The sequence below is a fragment of the Calliphora vicina genome, chromosome 3 (genome assembly GCF_958450345.1).
Source record: "Calliphora vicina chromosome 3, idCalVici1.1, whole genome shotgun sequence".
NCBI lineage: Eukaryota > Metazoa > Arthropoda > Insecta > Diptera > Calliphoridae > Calliphora > Calliphora vicina.
Window position 1 is genome coordinate 8,166,910 of NC_088782.1, and position 27,153 is coordinate 8,194,062.

General features: G+C 29.8%; 1 protein-coding gene across 1 annotated transcript in view; it reads left to right on the forward strand.

The window, feature by feature from the left end:
• The window catches only part of trio, a 67,789-nt gene that overhangs the window by 11,790 nt on the left and 28,846 nt on the right, over window positions 1-27,153 (forward strand). Inside the window, 4 exon segments of the mRNA XM_065503919.1 lie at window positions 7-128; window positions 203-406; window positions 23,127-23,397; window positions 23,541-23,601. Of these exon segments, the coding sequence (XP_065359991.1) occupies window positions 7-128; window positions 203-406; window positions 23,127-23,397; window positions 23,541-23,601 (658 nt within the window).

Here is a 27,153-nt window from a genome sequence, read left to right on the forward strand (position 1 = left end):
ACACAGATCTTGGCATTACGGAGCATATTGAAGGTGATGAGACTAAATTTGCTGTTTGGACTGGTAGACCGCCCATGCTTTCGGACTGTCGCATTGTACTTAAGGGCAATAGTTTGGAAACGAAACAAGTAATTTAAAAGAACTTTAAACATTATCCATCAAGTGTTTCTTACTGATTTTTTTATTTGTTTTTGTCTTCCAGATTTGGACTAAGAAACTGCGAGAAGTTATTCAAGAAACCGGCTTCTCGGGCACCTCTCTTACTCTACCCAAATCTCCGGCGAAAAATTCTGGTTCATCGCAGCGTTCGTCGAGGGATCTGGATGATCCCCTGACAGAAAATGATCCCGATAAATGTTCCCTGGCCAGTTATGGTTCCGGCAATACAACTGATAGTGACAATAAGGTATTTATTGAAATTATTTTAGATATTTAATCAATTAATATAAGTGAACATAATTAAAAACAAAAAATCAGTAAAGAAGTAAAAAATAAGCATAAAACTGAAAAAATATTCAAGATTGAATAAAAATTTTAATCTGTTATTATACGCAAAATTTCTAAAAAAAAACAAAAATTATAAAAATGTGCATTAACTTCAGCGGCCGAATTACCGCATTCGATATCGAGTATAATTGATCGTAATTTTCTTATTTAAGACTATGGTATTCAATACATTTTATCATAATTTCGATATTGAAATCTTTTTTCGATACAATAGCGCATTCGATCAAGAATGCGGTCTTGTAAATGCCCAGAGAAGAGAAGAAAAGAAACAAATAAGTTTTAAAATTCTTTTGAAGAAAAAAGAAAACTGAATACAATACAATTATTTTATATACATATGAGGAGCAGAACAGAACAAAAGGTACTTTTTCGAATTTTTTGGTATTTTTATAATATTTGGGTTGAAATCTTCTAGAAAAAATCAATTTCCCAAAATTTTTAAATTTTCAGAAAAGTAACTTTTGTTCAGCTACTCCTCATAAATGTGTAAACAAAATTGCCCAATTCACAATTGGTGTCGTAGCGTTGTATAGTTGTGTGTCGTAATTTTTTTTTATTAATATTTTATTTTTGTTTCGAAAAATTTGTTTGAAAAATATTTATGACATACAATGCTACAACACTACGACATCAATTGTGAATTGGGCAAATATGTTTTTCTATAATTTTTAACATTTACACAAACAATGCTTCAACTAATTGTTGAAGTATGAAGCTTTGTGAAAAAATGTTTTGCAATATGTTTGAAAAAGCTACTGTTGCAAATATACTTCCAATAGTGATTTACGCTGAAAAACCTGTTTATAAAGAGAAAAAAGTAAATATATTTAGAGATGTACATCTGTTTAACATTGAAAAGTTGGAATATATGTGGATATATTATCCTTAACCTTAAGTAATTGGAGGTTCTTTGAGAAATAAAATCCAACAAACAAATTTCAAGTTGGAACGCATAAAAATTAAACACCTTGTTTGATTAAAAAAAATTTTAAACCGATCGGGTAATTTAATTTCAATTTGAGATAAGGAGTACAAATAATATCAGTATGATACAAGTTTTCTGGCAAGCTTAACTTAATTTCAACTTTAATTGTAGTTTGCGAGAAGATTCAATCAATATTTCTGGAATTTAAAATTATTAAATTTCATTTAAACTTTGAACTTTGTTTTATCTTAAATACAAATTACTATTAGCAATTTTTAAGCAAATTTGGTTTAAAGTCCTGTAATTCAGTGTTAGCAATAGCTTGAAATTATCCATAGTAGTGTTTGTCCAATAACCATTTTCTGTAAATCTAGCTGATTTCAAAAAGGAAAAATAAAAATTTATGTTCTGCAAATTTTAAACATTTGAAACTGGTTTGTTGACACTATCATCAAATCATGTGGAAACGTTACTCGGAATCGGTTTACATAACAGGGGGGAATAATATATTTTATTTACTTTTAAAACTTAAGTAGTTTTTAAATCATCATTTAGCCTGCAAAACGGCGTATGTATAATTTTTAGAAACATATTTAATTTGATCATTAAATAGGTAATTGAATAGATACAATTACCAATATATTCCCAAATGTGTCTACTTATTCTGAAGATATCACATAGAATTATGTGAAAGTTTTAATGGCTTTTATATAATAAATAAGCTGTTTTATGGCTCTCCAGAAAAATTATTTAAAACACATGGGTATTTTTGCAAACAAAATGGAATATGTAGTAGCTGATTCTAATAAGAAATGATTATTTTGTTTTTACTTTCCTCAAACAGAATTAAAAACAGAAAAAAGACAGCCATTGCAGCAGTGTGTAATAAAATTCTCCACCATCCCATTTGAATTTCATAGAACATAGATTTAGTTTTTCCTGTAGCATTCTTAAATTTCCCAGAAATAAATTTATTATGAGCAAAGTTGGCTACCGTTATTAAAATACTCTTTCAGCACTATTACCGCTATTACCGTTACCGAAATAACTACAATTACCGTTACAGACATAATCGAAATGCCGGTACCGCTATTTTATAAATAATTTGAAATTATGAAAAAAAAATATTTTTAATTATTATAAGAGAATTTATTGAAATCTTTAGAATTTTATATTTTAATTTTTTGTAAATTTTATTATAAATTTTAGTCATACCAAAATTATCTATATCACTAAAATAGAGTTACCGAAATAATCCAAATTAGCGTTACCGTTAATAGTTTCGAATCGGTAGCCAATTTTGAGTATGTGGTGTGTATACTTTTCTATGGAACTGTATGAACACTACTCAATCAGTAATGCGATTTTGAAGAAAGATGTACCTGTTGTTACAAGGTAAACCGATGATAATATTCTACTAAAATTAATGCAGTTTCGACAATTTGAGAAATAAACTTAATTTACAGACTTTCAAATGCTATCACTTACCCATCCTTCACGATGTTTTGAGTGTGGAAGCAATTTCATCCTCTTTTTTCGCATCTCTAAAACACTACCTTTATTCAACATTCTTATCCTTATGTATCCTTATATAACCTTATTTTTCTTCTGTATCTGAATCTTGAAGGAAATCACAATAGACCTTTTGGTCTCCGAGTGGAAGTGCACACCCCTTCCAAACTAAACTATCTCACATTCTATTTAAATTACAGTTTTATCATAACGACGTATAAGTTATAATAATTATTACTCATACGTTGATATGATATATACAAAGGAACATTCAGTATACCCGAGGTTTTCCGCTTATTGGATTTTTGAACTTGAATTAATACAGTGGTTCTGCAATAGATTTAATTCATAATTAAATTCATTCAATTTCTGAATGATAAAATTGTTGTTAATTCAAATCTAATACAAATTGAATGAAAATATTTTTTCTACATTGAGGTTTATTATATACCATGAGTGGCAAAGGTAAGGTATATATGTCTCTATAAGTTTGTCATTCCGTTTGTTAATTCTACATTTTCATTTGCGACCCCACAAAGTATATATATTCTGGATCGTTATAGATGGGGAAGTCGATATAGCCATGTCCATTTGTATGTTGAAATCAACCTTCCGTAGCCGCCAAATAACTTACAAACATGATTGATACATCAATATATGGGAATTCTTCCGGCTCGGTTGCTATTTGAAAATCGGGGCAACCTCGATTTTCAATATTATTGATATTTTTTATCTATATGTATCTGGATTACTATGTCATTAATATAGACATATTGATATCTAATGATAGATATTTCAAAGTCCATTGCAACGATGTATATAAGGCTATAGAATTTGGACATACAATGGGTCAAAATCAGGAAAAATATTTTTTAATCCAAATTTTTTTTAAAAAAATTTTTTTTCAATAATTAATTAATTTAAAAAAATTTGGAAAAAAAATTAAAAAAAAAATTGAGAAAAAATTATTTGGAAAAAAATTTAAAAAAAAGGAAAAATATTTTATAACCCAATTTTTTTAATTAAATAAAAAAAAATTGAGAAAAATTTTTTTTTTATTTTCAAAAACAATTTTGAAAAAAAATTAAAATTTTGTTTACCTAAAAGTATGTAAAATTTTTATTTTAAAGTATTATTTCGGATGTCACAATATATCTCTCTTACTTGTTTTTGTTTAGCTTTTAATCATTTACGAAATTAATTGTAAAATATTGTCTTAAGGCTTTTTGTAATAAATTAGTATTGAAAAAAAATGAATCTTTCAATAAATTAAGCTATTTTGTAATGAATTTAAATTAAAGAAAACTTGAATGATTCAATAAGGAATTAATTCTATAGAAAATGAATTCTTAAAGGAATAAATTCAATAAGTTTGAACTACTAAGGAATTAAGCCTATGAATTAATTCGTAATGAATTCTTAACGACAATAATTAAGAGACAGAATTTATGTAATTTGTTTTTTAAATTCTATTTAAATGTAATAAAAAATCTTATTTTGTTTTTGATTTTATGTAACTATTTTAGAAATTCAAAATAACTGGAATTTGGAAATTTAGATTTTTCTTGAAATTGCCTAACATACATATGGCATTGTTGCACTGTGTTCCTATAATCATAGGCTGTCGAAATTTTGAACAAAAATATTGCGAATATTACCCTGCTTCCTTAATTTTATTTATGCTTTTTTCCCCGAATCACTTAGTATTTTATGATGAACAATTTAATGTTTGTTTTATTTTATGACCATTTTCCTAATCGATGTGTACTCTACATTAATATTTTCCATTTGAAGTTCGTACATTTACATGTGAATATTTTCATAATTGTTTGAAGAAATTGTGGATGTATTTATATGATAACCGTGCAAACGTTGCGCACGTATAGAAAACAGAATTAATGCGACGTTGGCGATGAAGTCGCTATCGAAAAATTTAATTTCAGATACTGTACTAATACATAAATACAATTTTTTTAAATAAAAGTTAGCATGCTGTTTCTGTATCTGTAATTTATGACTAATCATCTGGCAACAGGTATTACTGCAATTATTTCTGAGAAATTAATTTAAATACTTTTTTCAAGTTTTCCCTAGAATCATGAATGAATCTGAATACACATTATAAAACAATTGTTGTTAATTTTTGTTTAAAAATAAATTCGTACAACTAATGCCGGTAATTTCAACAAATGTGTAAAAATCTGTGGTAGTTTTATAAGAACAGAAAGCTATAGCATAACAAAATACAGAATACATTTTCAATTTCCAAATACAAACATTGCATCCTTTTTTCTTTTATGTATCTCAATTATGTTTACTGGGTAGTGCGCATAGTATGTATGTATGTGTGAGTAACATATTTATATATTGTACAATTTTTGTTGAGTAACACAGTAATAATAATACACACATACATGCCTTACTCTATAAAATGTTGAGCTTTTTATAGGTTTTTGTATGTACTCTTTAATTGCTTTATTTCCTTCCTCTCTCTACACTAAAGAGATTTTTGAAAATGTCCTTACACACGCATAAAAACATTTAATAAATATTAAGCTAAACGTCTCAATACAGTTGTTATTGTGCTACTCGACTACAAACACAAAGTGATGCCAACTTTTTAAAAGAAAATGAATTTAGAGAAGGACTAATGTATTTCTATATGAAAAATAGATCGAATATTTAAAGAAATCTATTAATATTCCATTATTTTAGCTGCTATTCATAAATGTATGCATTTTGTTTAAGATATCCTTCTATTAAATATGTATATGAGGGTTGCTTTTTGTTACATGTGCTTCACTTTAAGTCTGCCGTACTCTATGTGACCTTTCCTATGTTTTTCACAACAATCCGAATATATTTCCATAGGAAAAATAGATCGAATATTCAAATAAATCTATTAATGTTTCATTATTTTATCTAATATTCATAAATGTATGCAGTTTGTCTAAGAAATATTTCTATTAAATATTTGAGGGTTGTTTTTTGGTGCATGTTTAAGTCTGCCATACTCTGTGTGTGACCTCTCCCATGTTCTTCATTTTGTTTTGCACAACAATCCAATGTCTTTTCATGGACCGGTGTTCTATGGTAAAAAAAATGTACCTTATTGTTTATTTAACACTTCTCCAGACGCATCAATGTTAATTTTTATGTTCTTTGAGTTGCAAAGAAGTCTAGATGGTGTCATTAGGTTTGGTGTATTATTTTTTTAGATTTTTCTTCATTATTGCATTGTGATCTGAGACATTATGAACTACACACAGCCTCAAAAGTGTTTACTAACCACAAATTATTTGATTTTTTTAAGATAATGAAAATCTTGAAATCTATCCATCGATTAAAATTTAAAAGTTTCGGTTTTTTGGAGATTGGAATGAATAATAGATTAGACTTAGGTAGTTCATGAACGAACTAGTTCAATTGAACGATTCCATTATTTGAACTAAATGAACTAGTTCAAATCATTTGCTCACTTAGTTCAGCATCGAACTATGAACTAAAATGGTCCATATGTACGCTCTAAACTAAATGCGTGTTGTCATTGTTTTTCCAACTTCTTTTTATAAGAATACTGATGACATAATGCCGAAAAAATTATAAAATTAGAATCACGAACTTAAAATAATAAAAATTAATCACTGGTATTTGCTCACTTTTGAGGCTGTGTGAATATACGAATTTTCCAAGTGTCTGAACCATATTTGACAAATTATTTGCGTTTATAATTTTAAGAAAAACAAATCGCCAGACTAGTTTGTGCATGTTCTGAAACTCACGCGTTTTGCGATTTGTTATGACAAAAATGCTGTTTTACTAGTTTTGATTAAAATAAAAAGAACACATATTTAAATTATTTTATTCATAATTTTGTTTCTTTTAAGTTTGGTTTAGTCTAAATACATCAGTTCACTTCAGTATACTCTTGCGATTTGAATCCGCCAAAAGCCTTGCGATTTCGATTTACAGAACACATCTCCCTTGCGACTTCAAGTTACAATCGCAAATTTTCGAGATGCGAGTGTCAGAACATGCACGTAAGAAAGTGTAACCGGATAATTCCTACCCTATACTGAGGATATGAGCAAATAATTTTCAATATTCAAATTTCAATACTTTTTATGTGAGTGATTCGGAAGAGCATCTTATATGACCAATTATGGACCGATGGTCATGAAATTAGGTCGCGAGATTTCTTTCTATATGAAACTCATTTATGTTGAATTTGATGTGGATATCAATATTTTTAAGAGATTTATCATCGTTGAATTTATTTTAGGAAATGGGCCGATCAGCATAAATATGAAACTAAATGCGAAGGGATTTGTGTGGATACCTATATAAATCAGATATTTATGACAAAAAAAGTTATATTTCGGAAGGACATTTTTATTGGGGCTAGGTAAACTAATGGATCGATTTTAACCAGTTTCATAATCAATATTTTATGTGCTAAATTTTAGCGAAACATCTTAAAAATTGAGCGCCATCAACATGGCTAGCCAACATGCGTTTAATTTATAACATCTACTTTCAGCCTTTTGGAGAAAGTGTCTGGAGATCTTTACTTGTCCCCTGTGGATCCCATTCTGGCTAATTCGTCCGCCTTTTCATAGTAAAATCTATTCACAGGGACCCAAACAAAAGTAAAGTCGGACAGACTACCGACATCCGACAGCTCTTCCTTACATTGACTGACTAATAGAGACGCTCAATGGGGGAAATGACAAAACAAGTGAAAATAAAAAATATATGTAACTTCTGATTTGAATAAGTTCAAGTTTTGAATTTGGACTTTAAGCACTAAGGGGGCCAGAGCCTCAATGCCCAAAGTGGGGTATTCGGGTATATAAAAAATTGGAAATAATGGAAAATTATTGTTCTCGATCTGATTTAAAAGATTTTTATATGGGTAGAATCTACCAAAAACATAGATATAGCTATATTTTATCTCTTATAGTTTACGAGATATTCGCATTTAAAAATTAAAATTTCAGTTTTTTTTTACCAGCTCTGGATTTTAGCTAATAGGGGATCCAAATATCTCCCGATTTTTTTAAAATATATATTTTTATCCTATTAGAAGTTACAGATTTATTTCCATTTTTGAGTTTGAGTGACGAAGTGCCACGAGTGTTGCTGTCATATAGAAACTTGCAAGCTACCATGATAGCAAATTCTTCAGCCTGAATTTACTACATTCATTCAGAAGACAATGTGAGATACCTATCTCAAAATTAACACAACAGCTTTTAGAGCAGTCTATATGTATACATATGTATATCCTTGTGTCATAGTTGTCCACGATGTTAATCCTCAACCTCTCACTCCTGCAGGGGACAAACACTTTGAAAAATATATCATAGCCCGTATGTGGAGTAATATAGACAGTCAAAATTCCCGCATTACCAGTCAAAAATTGCATGTTTTGAGTTACAAAACATTTTTTTTGATAGATATCTAACTCGCATCCCACTAAGCGACCAAATAGTTCCTCAAGGAAAATATCTAAGCTTTATTTTAAGAAAAAAAAGGCCCATTTTGAAAAAAAAAGTCAAAAATGTTTTTGATTTCGGAAAAAATATTACAAATTTTTTATTTTTTTTTTTTCGAAAGATTGAAGAAATAGCTATCCAACTATTTGGGACACATTTTGCTAAGAACAATAGGTATTAAGTTACATGGATGAGAAAAATCACATGTTTGGCCAAAATGTCAAATTTTGACCCCCTCTAACACCGAGAGTTCTTGACCGATCTTGTTGAAAAATTGTGTCCAATAGATCTAACCTTGGTGCAAATTTCATGCCGATAGGAAGACATCGATTTTAAAAGTTGGTTCACATGACGTGAAATCCCCCATAATCAAGAAAACGTTTGGATATTTGTCACACAAACTAAACTTCCACATTTTTTTATAACATCCTCTGCAATCAATTCATTAATAATTTATATACCAAAATTGCTAAGTTGACAGCACTGTTTAATCAATTTGTTTGTTTCGCTCTCTTATATTATTAATACAGTAGCTTTCTATTGTTTGTTGTAGAGCTTTTAAATAAATATTATACTATTTTGCAAGCTTTTATCGTGCAGCTAAACTCTTATAAGAATATTTTAGATATTTTATTATACCTATTGGCAATATTCCCAGAAGAGAAACCCATATAAATTAAGAAATAAAAAAAGCCACCGCTACCGTCAACAACAACCAACCTAACACTTCTGTTAAGTACTTCCAGTCGCTTCTCACCGTTTATTGAAAAAGGTTCAAAAATTTAAAAAGATTTTTTTTTTCAATTTATCCGTCCTCGGACGTTCGATAACATAATTCTCAAAATCTCTTTTTATTTCACTCTCTCCATCTATGTGTCTACATATGTGTAAAGGACAGTCGGTCGGTCAGTCAGTCGGTCGGTCGTTTAATTTCTTAAAAACTGTCACAAAACGAAAGATTTCAAATACTATTACTACGTACTAATTTCACTCTGTGAACAACTAAACTCATTTTAAAAGCTCTTCAAATAAAAAAAAAACATTTTATAGATAAATAAATATAAATAAGAAAAATTATAACTGAAAAAAATATTTAATAATTAAAAAAGTTTTATGTGTTTTGTTTTTTTTAATATTTAATTCGAAACTCTCGTATCTAATCTATAACCTTAAATAAAAATATATAACTAAATACAATACATATTAAAGGGAGACCAAAGAAACAAAAATAATTTAGTAAAATAAATGAAATACATGTTTTAATAAATGTCCAATCGTCGCACAAATAACCCTAAAATCAAGTAGTGAATGAAGAAAATTCAATATCAAATAGTTTACTTTAATCTTTCTATAAAGTGTTTATCAATAAATAATATTAATCTAAATCAAATAAAATTAAAAAAATAAAACAAAACCACAAATTAAATACACAAGTACAAACAAACACCTAAGCGTTTTTTAAATAAATAAATAAATAAAAATAAATACATGCCTGAATATACATACATACATACTTATATACATATAAAATATACTATAATGTAATAGAAATAGAAAACAAAAAAAGTTATTTCTAAAAAGAAATGATAAAAAGAAATCAACGTCAGTTATGAATCTTTTAAATCCACAGCTTCTTTATGTAACAACCAGCAGTAAACAAAATCTCACTCTTTGCAGTTGACAAACCAAATCCCGAAATGCTAAACACAGTGTTTCTGTTACATGTGTTTCGGAAAAAATAATGAAAATCTGTTTGTATCATCATTTAAAATGTGTATTTTCTGCTTCCACTTCATTTCAATGGCCCACAACAAGGGCAACTGATAAATTTCACACATTCGCACTTTTTTTTTTATTTTATTTTGTAGATATATAGTAACGTACATATATGTATGTATTTTGTAGGTATTTGAAATAATTAGGGTCATTTGAGTGACATTTTTGAAGTTCATTACAAATTCATTAACTTACAAGCTACATTTAGTTCCATTTTGGTTGATAAAGGTCAAGGATTTAATTCCTTATTAATGTAATCATTTAAATTTAGCAGTTCTTCTTGCATTTTAAAATTTCATATTTTACAAAGTTACACACTTATTGTTGGCTGTGCACAGTGGTTTAGATAGTTTTTATTTTGGAAATAATTCGGTAGCTCGTAGTTGGAATGGGGCTTGTAGGCGGCCCCCCAAAAAATACATAATCGAAAGAAAAAAAATTACCAAAAACATTCAGTTAGAATTTTTTGTAGATATGTATTTTCCAGTGTTTAAAAAGCTACAATAACTAAAAATTTTTAACTATTGCTAAAACTACTGCTTCAAAAAATGTTCAGTAGCGGTAGCAGTAGCATTAATCTATTTTCCTTTTCTTGTTTTTTCTAAAACTACTGCTACCTTCAAAAAATAAAACTGTAAACTGAGCCGTAGTAATAAAACATGAATTGTAAATGGAGTAGTAGCATTAAAATACAAATCATTGCTACTGCTCTACATAGAGTTTTGATTTATATTATTTAGAAGTAGCAGTAAGGTATCAATATGGTAGCAGTTGAGATAGCAATAGAAGAAGTCAAAAAAAGAAAATCTGCAGCCAAAAATTTATATTGTCTGATGTTGTGATTGTATATTTGTGTAAGATGCTGCTACTTCTATTACTACTAAATTTTAAAAGTAGCAGAATAGAAAACAAATGACTCTGCCTGCTACTTTAAAACTTTTTCTTTTTTAACCCAGATATGCCGACTGTACTACATGTAGTTCTTACGTCACGTTTAACAAAATTGTTTGTTGTTCACATACTTAGTACTCACCACTACGTCATTTGAGATTGTGTGATCGCATTATTTTTTGCTACTATTTTTGAGTTATTGAATTTTTAGTTTGTGATGTTTTCAAAATGATTGTTATATGCATTAATGTTTCATTATTGCTTTTTAGTTTTTTTGTGGTGACCCCAAAGTCCTATATATAGGATTAAAAATCCACTTTTTTCAATAAATTTTTAAAAAAACTTTAATTGCACTGTTTTTTATTTCTCATTTGCTTCCAAAATAAAATAAAAGTACTTTTAAAATGATCAACCTCAAGCCGTGGGCATATCTGGGTTAAGGTAGCAATACGAAACAAATTACTCTGCTACTTTTAGATTTGTCATTTATTGCTACAACTACTGCTACTAAAATTTTGTTTTTTTGGTTGCTACTGCTACTTGTAGTCTAGTTTTTTAAACACTGGTACTTTCAAGTACTATCTAAATAAAGCGTCTTCCAATTGGTACTTCCTAACTTTGACAGTTAATAGCGGTCATATTGTTGAAGCTACATCTGTTGAATTGGCAGCCGTTTATGCAGTGTGTTTTACCAAATCACCATGGACGGATATAGCGTTCAACAACACGTGCAAATGATAAACTTGTTTTACCAAAATTAGTGTTCTCTTCGTTCAGGTGAGGCCCATTTCTAGATCAATTTGTATGTCAACAAACAAAATTGTCAAATTTGAGACGATAAAATCCACATGAGATCCAAGAGCGTCCAATGCATTCCGAAAAAGTAACTTTGTGTGGATTTTGGGCTGGCAGCAGGCCAGGCCAGGCCATCGACTTTGGTATTCAAGGTCGATGAATACCAACATCTTTTGGTTTACATTGAATGATATGAACACCAACGACATGTGGTTTCATCAGGATGGCGCAGCGTGCCACATAGATTATGCCTAGGGTTTTTATCCCGGGAATTCCCTTGACAAATTTCCCGGGAATTTTGCCAATTTTTCACTACCCGAAACTGACGAAACTACAAGGAAAACATGTTAGAACTCTATTATTTTAAAAAAAAAAGTGAAAAGTTTATTTTTACAGAATTGTATAGAATTGATTTTGGCCTTGAAAGGAAACACATCAATAGTCCTTGGTAACAATGTCAACTTTATAATGAGTGTGAAATATATGATATTTTCAAAAATTCACCTTTTAACTATTCAGTTAAATGTATTGAATTCATTCCTTTTACTAAAATGATTAAAAAAATTTTTTCAATTCATTTTGAAGAAGATTAAAAGTTAAATAAAACTGAATGAAGAAAAAACATTTTAACTCAATTTGTAGTAGATTTGAATCAACAAAAATTTATTTTAATTTATATTAATTAACTTCAAAATTATTTCAATTTAAATGAAGCTTTTGAAGGAAGCTAAAGAATTAGATATTGGGAATGGATTTATGAAATGAAAGGCTGACATTTTTTAATTACGGATTAAGATTTTAGTGAATTAAGCTCAAATTGAATTAATTACTACGAAGTTCTATATATAATGATTATAACACTAAGTTTGTATATGAAATTTTACTATAATATTCATTTTACATTTACAGTATTATTATATATTTCGGGAATAGCCCGGTACCCGGGAATGTAGAGAAAAATTTTACCGATTCCCGGGAATCAAAAAAGGTCGGGAAATTAAAAATCCTTGTCCACGGCGGACATTTCATACATATTTTTTGTTTTTAACAAACACCAACTGCAAAGAATTTAGCTTGTCTGCAGATTCTCGGGCGGGAATCGAACCCGCAACCCTCAGATTAATAGTCCAGCACACTAGTTTATCGGGGCACATGTCATCGATAGGCCTTTCAAATTAATAAAATATGTCGGAGATATCGCACTTACACTTTGTTTTATTTAAATTTAAAGATAGCAAGCGCTTAATGAAAGATCCTTTATAAAATTTCTTGAAATTCAGATAAGGAATAAATTTTTGCTGATTTTTTTTTTTAAATTTTGTATGAACTACAAGTCCATGTATACACAAATCCACTCAGAAACACCTCAGCAATGACTATTTGAAATTTCATTAAGATATCTACCAAATTATTTCCAAAATAAAAAGTAACTAAACCACTGTGCTGTGTTTGATACAACTTTTTTTTAGACATGTTTTAATTATTACTCCATTTCTTTAGTACCCAACTTAATTACATATTTATAATGAAAATAGTTTGTATCGTGTTATTTTAGTATGTAGGTACTGCATGAAATGCTATAAAATAATTTTATTCAAACAACTTATTATTTATACAATGTATGTATGTTTATACAATTTCTGCAAGTGGTTTACACTTTACAAACAAATGAAACTTGCGGGGTAGAAAGTTGCAGCAACTATCCTCTAATGTGAGTGGGGTATACAAATGTTGGTGTCCAGTGGTAATAAACATGTTCCAAACATCAAAAAGTTTCAAATGTATACTTTTTCACGATAAAATGTGTGTACTTTCGTTTCAATATTTTTACGTGGGCAACTTTGTAAGTCTTTGCAGAACAATTGAAATAAAAATATTTTAACATAATCATAATGGTGCTACGAAATGGAAAATTAATTCATTATGAATTAAAACCTAAACCCCTAAATGTTCTAAACGAAATAAGCCCCCAGTAATCTATATATATAAAAATGAAATGGTCCATGTATGTAATGTCATCACGTGAGAACGTCTGGAGCCATTTGGATGATTTTTTTTTATTCGATTCGAAATTTTCAGGAGATGGTTTGTAAAGAAAAAATTCAAAAATTTCTTTTTTTTGTGAATCCAGTCAACTGTAATAAAAAAAGCTCCCTAAAGTATGCAGTACAAATTTAGATATTTTATTTGCAAATAAATAAGAACAGGCTTGTGTGCGTAAGTTGGAGAAACTTGAAGAACTAACATTAGTAAATGCTACCGGGCGAAGTCGGGGCGATCAACTAGTTTATAATAAAAAAAAACGAATTTGTACAGTAAACACTTCATGTATTAAGGGTCTTCCGCCGAGAGCAGGTTTTCTCCTCTGGGGTATATCAAAAACCGGTTTCGCTCAGTAAATACTATTTGCATTGCCGTCATTCGGCCACGCTCAAGAGTTTTCTCCTCCAGCTTCGACCAGTAAAGATTTATGTTACTGCAGATATGGTTTGAAATACTTTAATATCAAGTTATATTTTCTCAATTCCAATTTCAAATGGTGTAGAATTCACAACAACTTAATAATAAACAGCAAATGGAATGTATGTAAATTTTTGAGCTTCTCCTCCAGAAGATGAATTTTGTCATTGGTGATGAGAAGCAAATTCACAAAATTGATTAGAACTGCTTTGCACTTTAATTTTAAGGGCAGTTCTAATACTGTTAACTATTTTTCTTCCTTATTTGTTTAAAAATTATTACCATACATTTACAAGAGCAAATTTCTTTCAGTCTACATTAACTTTCAACTTGAAATTGAGTAAATCCAAGTTGAAATTAAGAAAATTCAAATTAAATATTACAAATCCAATTTAATACTGAGTAAATGCAAATTGTATTCAGAAAAACAAGTTAATATTTAGAAACAAGAAATTGAAATTACTTGTTACTATTACTATTGAGAAAATACGAATTAAAATTTAAAATAGCAAAATAATATTGAGAAAACCGCAATTGAAATTGAGAAATCCAAATAAAATTTTTTTTTAATATTTGATTTTCTCAATTTCATTTTAAAATGGTGTAGTACTGTGTATATAGTAAATATTTTATGGCGAACGTCACCAATATGCAACAACAATGTTTTCTGGCACCACAACTGTTTTTGGAATACAAATGATTTGGAAAATTTTCACGATTTGAAACAATTTGTTGTCCCAATTTAATTTCTGTAAAAACGGAAATACCACTCATACGATAAATATTTACGGAACGTATAAAATATATATTAATTGTTAAAATTTAAATGAAAATATTCATTAATTACACTAGTTTACAAGGTTTTTGTTCATGATGTGAAACATATATGATTTCGTGATTTTAGGCCGCCGTTTAACTTTGGGAAAAATATTGAAAAGATCCATTACGTCAAACTTCTAAGATATTTATTGAGAATGTAAAACTGGAACTGCAAATAAAAATGAACAGTGTTTTTTTTATTTCGCTCCCTCACGACACTTCTACTGGTCCCAAAAACCTTGATAATTCCGTTAAAATCCGGCACTGAGGAGTCGATCGGAAGAAAAGTGTTAAACAATCTGTCTATTCTGAACTACTGGTCCGGTTGTAAAATTATGTACAAACAAATCGTAAAGGAGGACATTAAATTTCAGAAAATGAAATTTGTAACCTCCACATTAGCATACAAGTATCAAAGTTGATCACCTTTAGTTTGCAAAGCTTTGTACAAATACGGGCAAATAGGATAATTAAAAAAATCCTGTTTATTTCACTATAGTGAAAATATTTATGATTAAATTTTTTCATTTTCGATTTTTACTTTGACTGTATTTTTATTTTTCGCAAATATATTTTGTAATTATTGTCATTGTATTGGATGTATGACTTAAAAATGCGAAATTTTTTAAAATTTTCAGCTTTTATTTTGAAACATTTGAACAATATAAGTTTATTGAAAGTAATGAATGACCAATGTTAGCCATGACATTTTCCCATATTTCGGATTCCGAGCCATCTTTTGTGGCCAAGAACGAATCAAGCCAATTTCGGATACTGTGTTCCAAAGTGAAGCGTATCTCAGAGAGAGCATTCTTCATCGATCGAAACATGTAGTAGTCGGACGGGACACGGTCTGGACTATAAGGTTGGTGCGGCGAAACTTCCCAACCACTTCATTATAAACAGTTTTTGCAACATGTGGCCGAGTGTTGTCATGATGGAATATTACGGTTTCAATTATCGCTTCAAACGAATCAGTTGCGTTCGGTACAGGTTACATGTGATGGTCTGGTGGGATTTCAGCGGATCATAATATATCATTTTGACATTTGACCTTAGCGCCACGGATATTTGGCTTTGTAGTCGATTCGGCTGGTTGGTCGGGCTTCACGTACGATCTCTTACGCTTCGGGTTATCGTAATGACTAATTTTTCATCATTTTTGCAAAATAGTCTTGATACATTTGGATGAATCCTGCTGCTCGCAACCGCTTTAAAATTAAAAAAATTTCGGGAAATTTTTTCACTTTTGCGGCTACTAAAGCGCTACCTAAACGGTGTTAAGAATCATTCTTAGGAAAATCATATGTTCTAGAAAGTTGTTTATTGAGATCTTAGATACATTTTTGTAGTTGATTGTTTCCTTGAATTTTGAACGGTTTGCTACCTATGGACCTGAACAGGGGGAAAAGGTTAAAAAAAAGAGCTACAACTTTGACTCAGAGAGTAAATCAAAATTCCGAAAGGTTTGCAAGATATGAGCCTGAGAAAATTATCTCTTTTTTCCAAAAATTACACCGAGATCCCAAATATTTAGGGGCCCATAAAAAATGTGCATGACTGGGCAAAACCGGGAGACATGGGTTTTTTTTGGTCTTTTATCACGTAGTTGTGACTTAAAAAATGAAACATAGTGTTGTTCATGATTGACCTGAACAATCTATTCAAATTTCAAAAATTATTATGATACCTTAAACAAGAATTTTTAATGAGCTTTCAAATCCAAAAAAAGAGAAATGTGTATGCAGAAGGGTAGATGACAAATAAAAACCGTTTATCTTAAAATTGTGATGTATATTTGGTAAACAAAAATATATGTTTCATTCAATGAACAATAAAACCAACATATTTTCAAATATAAAAAAAAACAGAGTGCAATTTTGCAAAGACTTTTAGTGTTACTCTCGCATAAACTATTACAATGCAAGGGATGTAAACATGTTCGTACATGATGAGTACTTATGACTACATATAAACAAATAGTATTGTTTCTAATTAGTTACACACAACTGTTTTGTATTCACAAATAAAATAACATTTAGAATTGAATGTTAGTGGCTGATTATTCCAATGAATTGCGGTAAAATCTATTTTCTACATATTTAATTACTCTAAACAAAACCAAAAAAAAAAAAAAAACAAATAGAAAAAAAACGAAACAACAAATACAAACATGACAACAGAGAGATGTTAATTTTTGTATAAAAATGCTTTTTTTTTTTGTTATAATACACCTGCTGCTGGTGTTGATGATTTTGAATAAAATGACGAGAATAAACGAGAATGCGATGACGATTAAAAATCGGAAAATACGTGTGTTCACGAAGAGTTAGATATACAAACAAACATTCAAGTATGAAACCACTTTGGAAAATATGTGAAAATGCAATAAATAATTTAATCATTTGATTTTGTGGGAAATTTAAGTGGTTCATTTATTCGTTGATTCCTTAAGATAACAGTGTATATGCATATGTAAATTAAAATGTATGTATGTTTATGGCCTGTGTTTGTATATACTAATTTGATCTTCATATATTGTAGAATATAGAAAATACATTCTGGGAGCACGCTTTCCAAAAACACTCACATATAAAAAATGCACCAAAAATTTTTATAATTAAAACGTCTTAAAAAACAAAGTGATCACAAATAAAGAGCTACGAGTAATAAAAACAAGGACACATAATCATGATGCCAAATCCCAATTTCTTTATTTTACATTTAAATGTTTACGACAAAGCTTTATTTATATTAAATCGTCATATAGCCTTAAGATTGAGTGATTTTGTGTCTGTGATTTAAATTAGTGATAAGGAAATAACAAAAAAAAAAGAAGAAAAAAACACCAATTTTATGCCAATTGTGCTAAACATTACTTGCCGTCCTAATACAAAAGAAAAATAATGCTTTAACGGAAACCATGAAGAGTGTAAAAAATTTCTTTATTGAGCGTTTGCATAGCGTAGACAATTCCGAGCAGACAAATTCGCCAAATTGCAAAAATAAAGACAAGACTTTGTCTAAAAGTACTGATGGAAATTCCACAACATCGGGTAACTCAGTTTCCGGTGAAGAGTCCCCTTCAAATCCCTCGCTAACGGCTCAAACGCCTTCCCAAGATGGGGTTAATTCAAATGTAACATCACCCACTGATGTAACGGTCGACAAATCCATATCATGTCCTTTTGACTTCTCCCCAACAGCGACGACCGCACCAAATCCAAAACCAAAAAATCGACGTAAGATTTCATTGCCATGGGGTCGTCAAAGCAGTATTGCCAAAAATCTTGGCTTATCGCGCCAACATACAATTGATACGCCCAGCTCTTTTCGAATATTTCGACAGTCTAGTGACAAATTAAAGGTTTGTGAAATGAGTTAATTTTTTATTTAAGGTTATATTGAAAATATAAAATGTTTTTATAAATTTGGTCAGTAACAAAACAACTGAAAGTTGCACTAATATCGTGCAATTTTCATACTTTTACCAGGGTTAAGTGTCAAAATTTTGAATATTAGGTTTTTTGCATGAAATCAGTTTTTGTTTGAAATCAGGGGAAAACCCTTGATTTCTGTTTTTTGTTTTTATCTCTCAGTTAACGTTTTAAATTCTTCTAAAATTTGTTTTATGAATCATATACAGGCGCATTCAGAATGAAATAAAGTATTGTAACTAAAGACTGGCTAACAGCCTAACCTAAATAAGAGCGTTATTTATTTGTTAAAAATTGCAATGCCCACATAATTTTATGAATCATACCGAAATAACGCTACGGCAATGCTGAGCTATTGGCAGCTATTGAGCTTCAATAACTGCCGTTATTGAAGTTTTTGATTATTTTTCGCTTTTAATGGTTTGCTTTATATTAAAAAGAACTTTGTACCTATAAAACACAACGCTCGACGCTTTTCTTTAGGTAAGGGTGTAATTGTCTCTTATTTGTATTGCCAATCGATAGTTAACGGATTTTTTTTTTTCATTTCGAATACGACTGATAATATTTAACGATTGGTTTGACATAACACTTTATTCTGATTCGGAAGATTCCTTAAAATTTTAATTGAGCGACTTTTTCAAAAACTTGTTATTGATTAACATTTGTTTGAATTTAGAACGAGAGTTTTTTCCGACCCCATAAATTATATATTCTAGATCGTTATAGATAGCGAGCTTAGTCGATATAGGCATGACGGTATGTATGTTGCAATCAACTTTCGGAAGCCACCATTTAACTTACATTATGTACATGATTGATAAATCAATATATCCGCTATTTACCAACATAGATTGCTATTTCAAATTAAGAAAATCGGCCCACAAATGACTGAGATATAAGGAAGAAAACAGGATAACCTCGCTTTTTTATCTATATCTAGATTACGAAAAAGACGCAAGTTATTAACCCTCTCAGACATTAAATATAATTTGTTGAGATAGAAAACTGAAAATTTTAAGAATATGAAGTCAAATTACAGGTAAATCGTCACACATGCCTGCCAGATGAGGTCAAATATATTGGACGAATTTTCATAAATAAATTTTAAAAAATTAATGTAATTAATTGCAATTAATACCCAAATAGTTAACTAATACTCAATACTTTTTTAGAGTACGTTTGTTTAGAGTTTAAAATAATGTAATTATCATTTTAAACTAGCACTAAATATTAACTATGTCTAACACATACTTATAGAACGCTAACGAACTTATGAAAATAAATTAATTTAACAAAAACCAATGAAAAATAAGATGCTTAAGGGCCATTATTACAACTTGCCGTTATAGTTAAAGTTAACTTCAAAGGGTACCTTTTTCTATTGCTTAAAGTTACCTTTAACTATAACGGCAAGTTGTAATAATGGCCCTAAATCACATATGGGCAATTCCATATCATCGTACGTGACATTTGTACGGCTATAGAGTGGAATAGATTTTGCAAAAATAAGAGTATCTTAAAAAATAATTTGGTCTTTATGTTCCATTCAGAGGGTACTATATTTTAAAATAATAAAAAGTTCTTTCGAAATGTTGTTGTCCAAAATATTGATCGAAATATGGGTATATCGTACGTGACATGAAACGGAACTCATTTTAAGGTACATGTAGAAATATGCGAAAATATTCGAATCGTGAGAGGCGTTATGTTTCCTTTTAATTTCTTACACTAAACGAAATATTTTTCCTTTACAATCCGTCATATTTAAGTAAAAACAATCTTTGGATGATTTTATAATAAATAAAATTTAATATCGTACGTGACAGACTTTTCTCTTATAATAAAACAATATATTTTCTGTAAATATATGTATACAAAAACTATAAAAGTGAATAGAAAATATACATTCGGTTTCAATAAACAATTTGACAATAGCAAAAAAACAATCAGAGTCAAATTCATTTCATACTACAAGCTAATTGGGAGCCTAGTTTTCGCCGCAATTTTAGCCTAAAACATACCTAAAACATTAAAAAATTAAATATAATCAGTTTAAACTATTATTTTTGTCTTTAAAATGTAATATGATCTAGATACTTTCACATAGTAACATTTTATTATTTTCTTCTATTCAAATCATCTTGAAAAAAGTTTCAAGGGTTTTCAGTCGTGGTAGCGATTCTCGTGGAATTGCCCATATATATACAATCTAATAAACACTCTTTTGATAACGCTATTAACTGTAAAAATATATCCTTTTGCGTCAACAACGCTACATGACTTTAAAAGGAAAACCCCAAATGTCCAATACAAAATGTCAGAAAGGGTTAATATAGACAATATGGATATCTAATGAAAGATATTTCAAAGTCCTTTGCAACGACGTATATAAAACACCAGAGTAAGTCGGACCTACAATGAATCAAAATCGGGAATTTTTTTCCACCCATAAAATTTCGTTAACGTTTCACTGTTAAATCTAAAAAATAAAAAAAAAATTAAAAAAAAAAAATTTGCAATAAAATTTATTTTTTTTTTTATTTTTAGTAAAAATAAAAAATTTATGAAAAAAAAAATAATTTTTTTTTTAATTTTGTTTACCTAAAAATATTTAAAATTTGTATTTTAAAGTGAAGGGTATATAAGATTCGGCACAGCCGATTATAAATTTTCTTTATAAAAAATAATTTTTTTAAAAAAAAAATTAAGAACATTTTTTTTTTAAATTTTGTTTACCTAAAAATATTTTAAAGTATAATTTTAATTAAACATACGATAATTTCGCGCAAAGGGGTCAATATAAATCTATTAAGAAAAATGTTCAAAAACTTTAAGTTGAAGTATGAATGTCTCTAAAACAGTGTTCGGCACTCATAGCGAATAGGGGCTGAACATGATCGTAAACGATGCAAGAATCAAACTATCAATAGTTGGCCAGATTAAAACAGAGAAATAAAGTTAATAACATTTTAATATTATCCATGTTCTCTCTAATGTTAACCTATATTGGAATGTAAGAAAAGATAAACTCACTGTTTATTGTTGGAGTTTTGTTTAAGCTTTGATATTTTTACAAATAAAGCTTGAGTGTCTGTAATTCTCATTCACTCTATAGCTTGATTTGTATAATATCTCTAGTTTTTCTAAAGCCTTTTGGGAAAAGGTTTCCTGATGATCTGGCCTAAGCAACCATTGAAATGCGCATAGGAACTAGCTTATCCCCCAACAATAAATGTCAGTGAATTTATCAATAATTGGGAAATTTAGCACAATTCTTACTATAATATTAATTTTATATTCCCGTATAACTCTTGAAAAATATGTATAGTTGGGTAATTTGGAAAGTGGTTTAATGTAATCAGTTTTTTGCTAAATTACATGTAATAAACGGGAAATCGCCAATTAAAAACCTAAAATCTTGGGTGGCTGATACGGAAATATAAAAAGGAAAACAAGTGAATTTAGCAATTAGTTAACATGATAATATTACCATATTTTCTTTCGTTCGTTTCTTTCTTTCATTTATTCCTTTATTCATTCGTTCCACATGAATGCACAATCAATTAAGCATTATCGAATACCAAGTGTAGATACTAAGATACATGCAACATACATACATACATAGTAGATTGTATCCTCCATGTAGGGAATTCTAGTGAGCAGCTCTTTTCAAATTATAATTCAATGTTGCTGATTGTCTTAACGACCAACAAGCAACGTTAACGACGCTGCACTAATATCTAATATAACTACTACATACATACATACATATTTAGTTATTAGAAATGTTTAGCTTAATTAAGCTTAATGCAATAAATACTTACACTTACACATGCTGACGACATATGTATGACTAAAGAACCAACAATACTGTGGGATGAAATACGAGATACATAGTTATTACCTTCAAGAAAACATGTTGATTGTAGGAGAAAATGTGTCTGCCCCAGCAAGTATTTAATATTTTACTAGGGTATAACAACTAACAAACAGAAATGACAAGTTATAGTTGATTTATTATGCTCCAAGAAAATTTTACTAAATATATACGTACATATGTATATTTTTGTTTCTAACAACCCCACTGTGCTTAAGTCTTATAGCTGTGACATGATAAACAAACGACCAATAGCAAATCAATAAATAATGTTCCTTAAAATTTTACTAAATTTCTCTATGAAGGACTAAACATACACAGGAGAGAAATAAAAACAAACATAGTCGTTTATGCAAACATACCAACATACAAACATACATCCATAAGTTTAATGGTTTGTGTTAAAAAAAAAAAATATGTATTAAAAATATACCAAATATCGCTGGTGGCGAACGAAAGGATTGTTGGTTGCCTCAAGTATATGTATTTTATGCCTGTGTGTGTCTCTGTGTTGAGTCTTCAAAAAATAAAAAAATTTAACAAATAAATTCATTAGAGCGATAAATATATTAGGTGAAATTATTTATACAATTTATTGATTTCTTTATAATCCCATCCCATTACAGATTGGCACACATGAAGCTACTTGGGTTATATCCGATTACATTGCTTCGCATGGCTCGAATGAACTCAGTGTCAGTAAAGGACAACAAGTGGAAATTGTTGAAGCGCCTACAGCAAATGAGCCAGATTTCTGTTTAGTTCGTCTCAATCCACAAACTGATGATGCGGCCGTACAGGAGGGTTTAGTGCCAGTTTCTATACTTAAACCACCACCTGGTTCTCAGAAGACAAGCTCAACTCGCAAAGATAAAGGTGATGTCATACAAGACCAAAGTGAGTATTTTACTTTTTTTTTTGTTGTTCTTCTTGGCTTTTTTTGTATTTTTTTTTTGTTTTTATTAAAACACTCTGTACAAACAAGGCATGAGCTTGAACGGACAAATAAACATGATTGATTTATGTTTCTTTTTTTTTAGCCAATAATCGTAGTAAACCAGATTCCCTTACATCGTCCACTAAAAGAAGAGGCCTTGGAGGGTAAGTTGTTTTTTGTTTTGTTTTTATAAATATTTTATTTAACATACTGTAGATATGTAAGAATAAAAATCATTACAATAAGTTTACACTGCAGTAGTGCACTGGAAGAAAAAGTCATGCTACACTTTATATAATCAAACGTTTTAAGGTACTTTTGTCTGTATTATATCAGGATGTAGGTAGGATCAAAGTTTCGAAAAAAATAATTCCTTAGTCATTTTTCAAAATTAAATTAAATTTGATTTCTTTTGATCATTCCATTAATGTATTAAGCCTTCAATCAACAATTGAAGGCCAAAAATTGGCCTTCAATTGTTGAAGATTGTTGTCAACAAGACCTTGCAAAATCATTGCGAGCTAATCAATCAGCAAATTCAGAACGTTTAAAAGCACCAGAATTTATCCAGAATTCACCAGGAATTTGGGTACCATACGAATTGATTCCGAGAGACCTTAGACCAGAGGTTCGCAAAAATAAATCCTCTCACCAATACACTTACTCTCACCAACACATTCAATTCTTTATTTTATTCAGTGCACCTACAAACACACAAATACAAAAACTGAAAAAATAAAGAAAAAGTCATACACCAGTGCTCATGCGTATTCCTAGTTGTCTTGTTGAGTGGACAACGACTACTAAAATGTAAGAGCATAAGAATACGTGTGATTTTATTTTCCACAATTGTGGTATGGGCTGCGCATTACTGCCTTAGACCATGTCCGTTTGAACGCTATAAATGAGAATAATTGTTGCACCCAATCATTAGTTGCGATGAAAATTGAAAATTGCGATGAAGATTGTTATAAAAATCAACAAGAGCTTGCAAAATAATTGGGAACTTCTCAAGCAGCAATTTCTAAATGTTTACGAGTAGCAGCATTCATCCAAAAGCAGTCAAATTGGGTACCATGACCGAAATAGTTTTTGAACGCTATAAAAGAAAATCATTTTTACACCGAATCATTACTTGCAATTAGGGTTTTAAATTTCCCGACCTTTTTTGATTCCCGGGAATCGCTATTCCCGAAATATATAATGATACTGTAAATTAGGAATATTATAGCCAAATTTCATATAAAAACTTAGTGTTATAATTATTAAATATCAGAGCTTCGAATTAATTCATAAAATTTGAGCTTAATTTTTTAGATTCATTCCAAAGCCTTTGTTTAAACTGAATTAATTTTAAAGTTAATTAATAACAGAATTTATTCAAACTTTTAATGATTAAATTTTTGTTAAATCAAATCATTTACAAAATTAATTGAAAAAATTGTCTTAATCTTGAGCCTTTTTGTACTAGATTTGAATTGAAGAAAAATTTAATCATTTAATAAATTGTTGAAGCTATTTTGTTATGGATTTGAAGATCAGTAAGAAATAAATTCTATAAATAATGAATTCACTTTTTTAAATTTTCATACGAAAAACCCCAAATAAATAATAATAATAAGCCGAGATATAAGCAAAAAACTGTAAAAAAACTTTTTACTATTTTTTGGTGAAAACAATAGAGTTCTAACTTGTTTTCTATGTTTTTTCGTCAGTTTTTAATTCCTGGGATTCCCGACTAAAAATCCCGGGAATCGGGTAGTGAAAAATTGGCGGGGAATTCCCGGGATATAAACCGTACTTGCAATGATAAATGGATTCAATACGATAATCCGAAGCGTAAGAGATCGTATGTGAAACCCATCCAACCAGCCGAATCGATACCAAAGCCAAATATCCATGACGCCATGGTAATTCTCTGTATTTAGTGAGACCAAAACGGTCCCATCTATTATGAGCTGCTGAAATCTGGCCAGACCATCACACGAAACCTGTACCGAACGCAACTGATTCGTTTGACGAAAAACGTCCAGAATATGCGGCCAGACATGAAAACGTAATATTTCATCATGACAACGCTCGGCCACATGTTGCAATACCTGTTAAAGCCAAGAGACCAAGACATGTCAGAAAGAAACTTTGAGTAAACGAGGAGACCATAAGGAAAATTATCAATACAGCGGTCACAGGATACCACATGATTGTCGTACTTGGAGGACGTCCACCTCCCTAAGGGAAAACAAATGCAGCGGAAAACAAGAGTAGTTCTAGCGCAACTGAAGTCGGAATGGAGCAACAGACTTAATGCCTACTGGTTCCACATAGACCGTGTCGTACCAAATTTATGACCAGTCTGGGCAATTGAATATTAGGATATATATTCAACTACCCACTAAACCTACTTGCAGTAGAAGTAGCACAATTCCTTGGCCTGGACCTCGATGCAGGTGTGTTTGAACTGTATTAATCGTCGATGATGGAATACGATTTTTGTCTAAATTAGATGGACTCCAACAAGATAGTCCAAAGAATCAAACACTGTAAATGTGCTTTATTTAAATACAAAATTGTTATGACCTTATTGGAAAACACTTTGAGTTCGACCAGTCAGTTACTACTTTCTGGTCATTTTATGTTGAACATGTAATAGGGATTGTGGCGAACATTTCTTGTGTAGAAGAGATTAAAGAGTAAGTAATAGAAAATATTCTAAATCCCATAGAGGGACTTATAAGTCACCAAGGCCCTTCCTCTAAACTATGATTATTTATCATTATAAATCACACCAAATAATCAATAAAATGGAATTGATATATTTCAAAATATTTTTTGTCTCCTATAAAATTTGTGAAAAGGGACTTTGCTCTTTTGCGCACTAAGCTAAAAATATGCTATTTTGCTTACAAATGAGGAGCCGCACAATAAAAGGTACTTTTTCGCATCTTTTCAAAAATTGGTTTTTTTTGGTATTTTTATAATATTTGGGTTGAAATCTTCTAGAAACAATCCAGTCAGCAAATTTTTTTTCTTTTTCCGATATTAAAAAGGTTTTATATCAAACATGCTTAACATTTTATGTAGTGGCTTATGGCAGTTAGATGTATCTATTGATAAGTAAGAAACTTGTTACCATTTCCATGTTCATGCTAGGGTTCTATAAATCGATTGTTCGAACAATCGACTTTTTGCTGAAAAAAGTCGAAAATTCGAAATCGACTTTTTGGTCGGAAAAAAGTCGAACAATCGATTATGTTATCTCAAAAGTCGAATAGTCGATAAAAGTCGAAAAAAGTCGAATAGTCGATAAAAGTCGACTTTTTAGATTGTTAAAAATAATATTTAATTGCAACATTATACTAAAACTGTTGCAATACACTTGCATTTTTTGTAGTGTGTGCTAATATAAATAATAAATGTTTATAAATTAAAGCTTTTTTCTACACAACATTCTTCTAACTATTATTGCCTTGATAAATTTCATTTTTATTGCTAAACATTACAAAAGGCGCATCAATAAATGTAGAAACTATGTATTTTTTACAAGAAATGGTAAAAAGTTGAAAAAAGTCGAAAATAGTCTAAAAAAGTCGATTTAACTAAAAAGTCGAAAGTTCGAAAAGTCGACTTTTTAAAAAACGGAAAAAGTCGAATAGTCGACTTTTTGTTTCAGCTATAGAACCCTAGTTCATGCAGTTTTTTAGGGGGCGAAATAAATA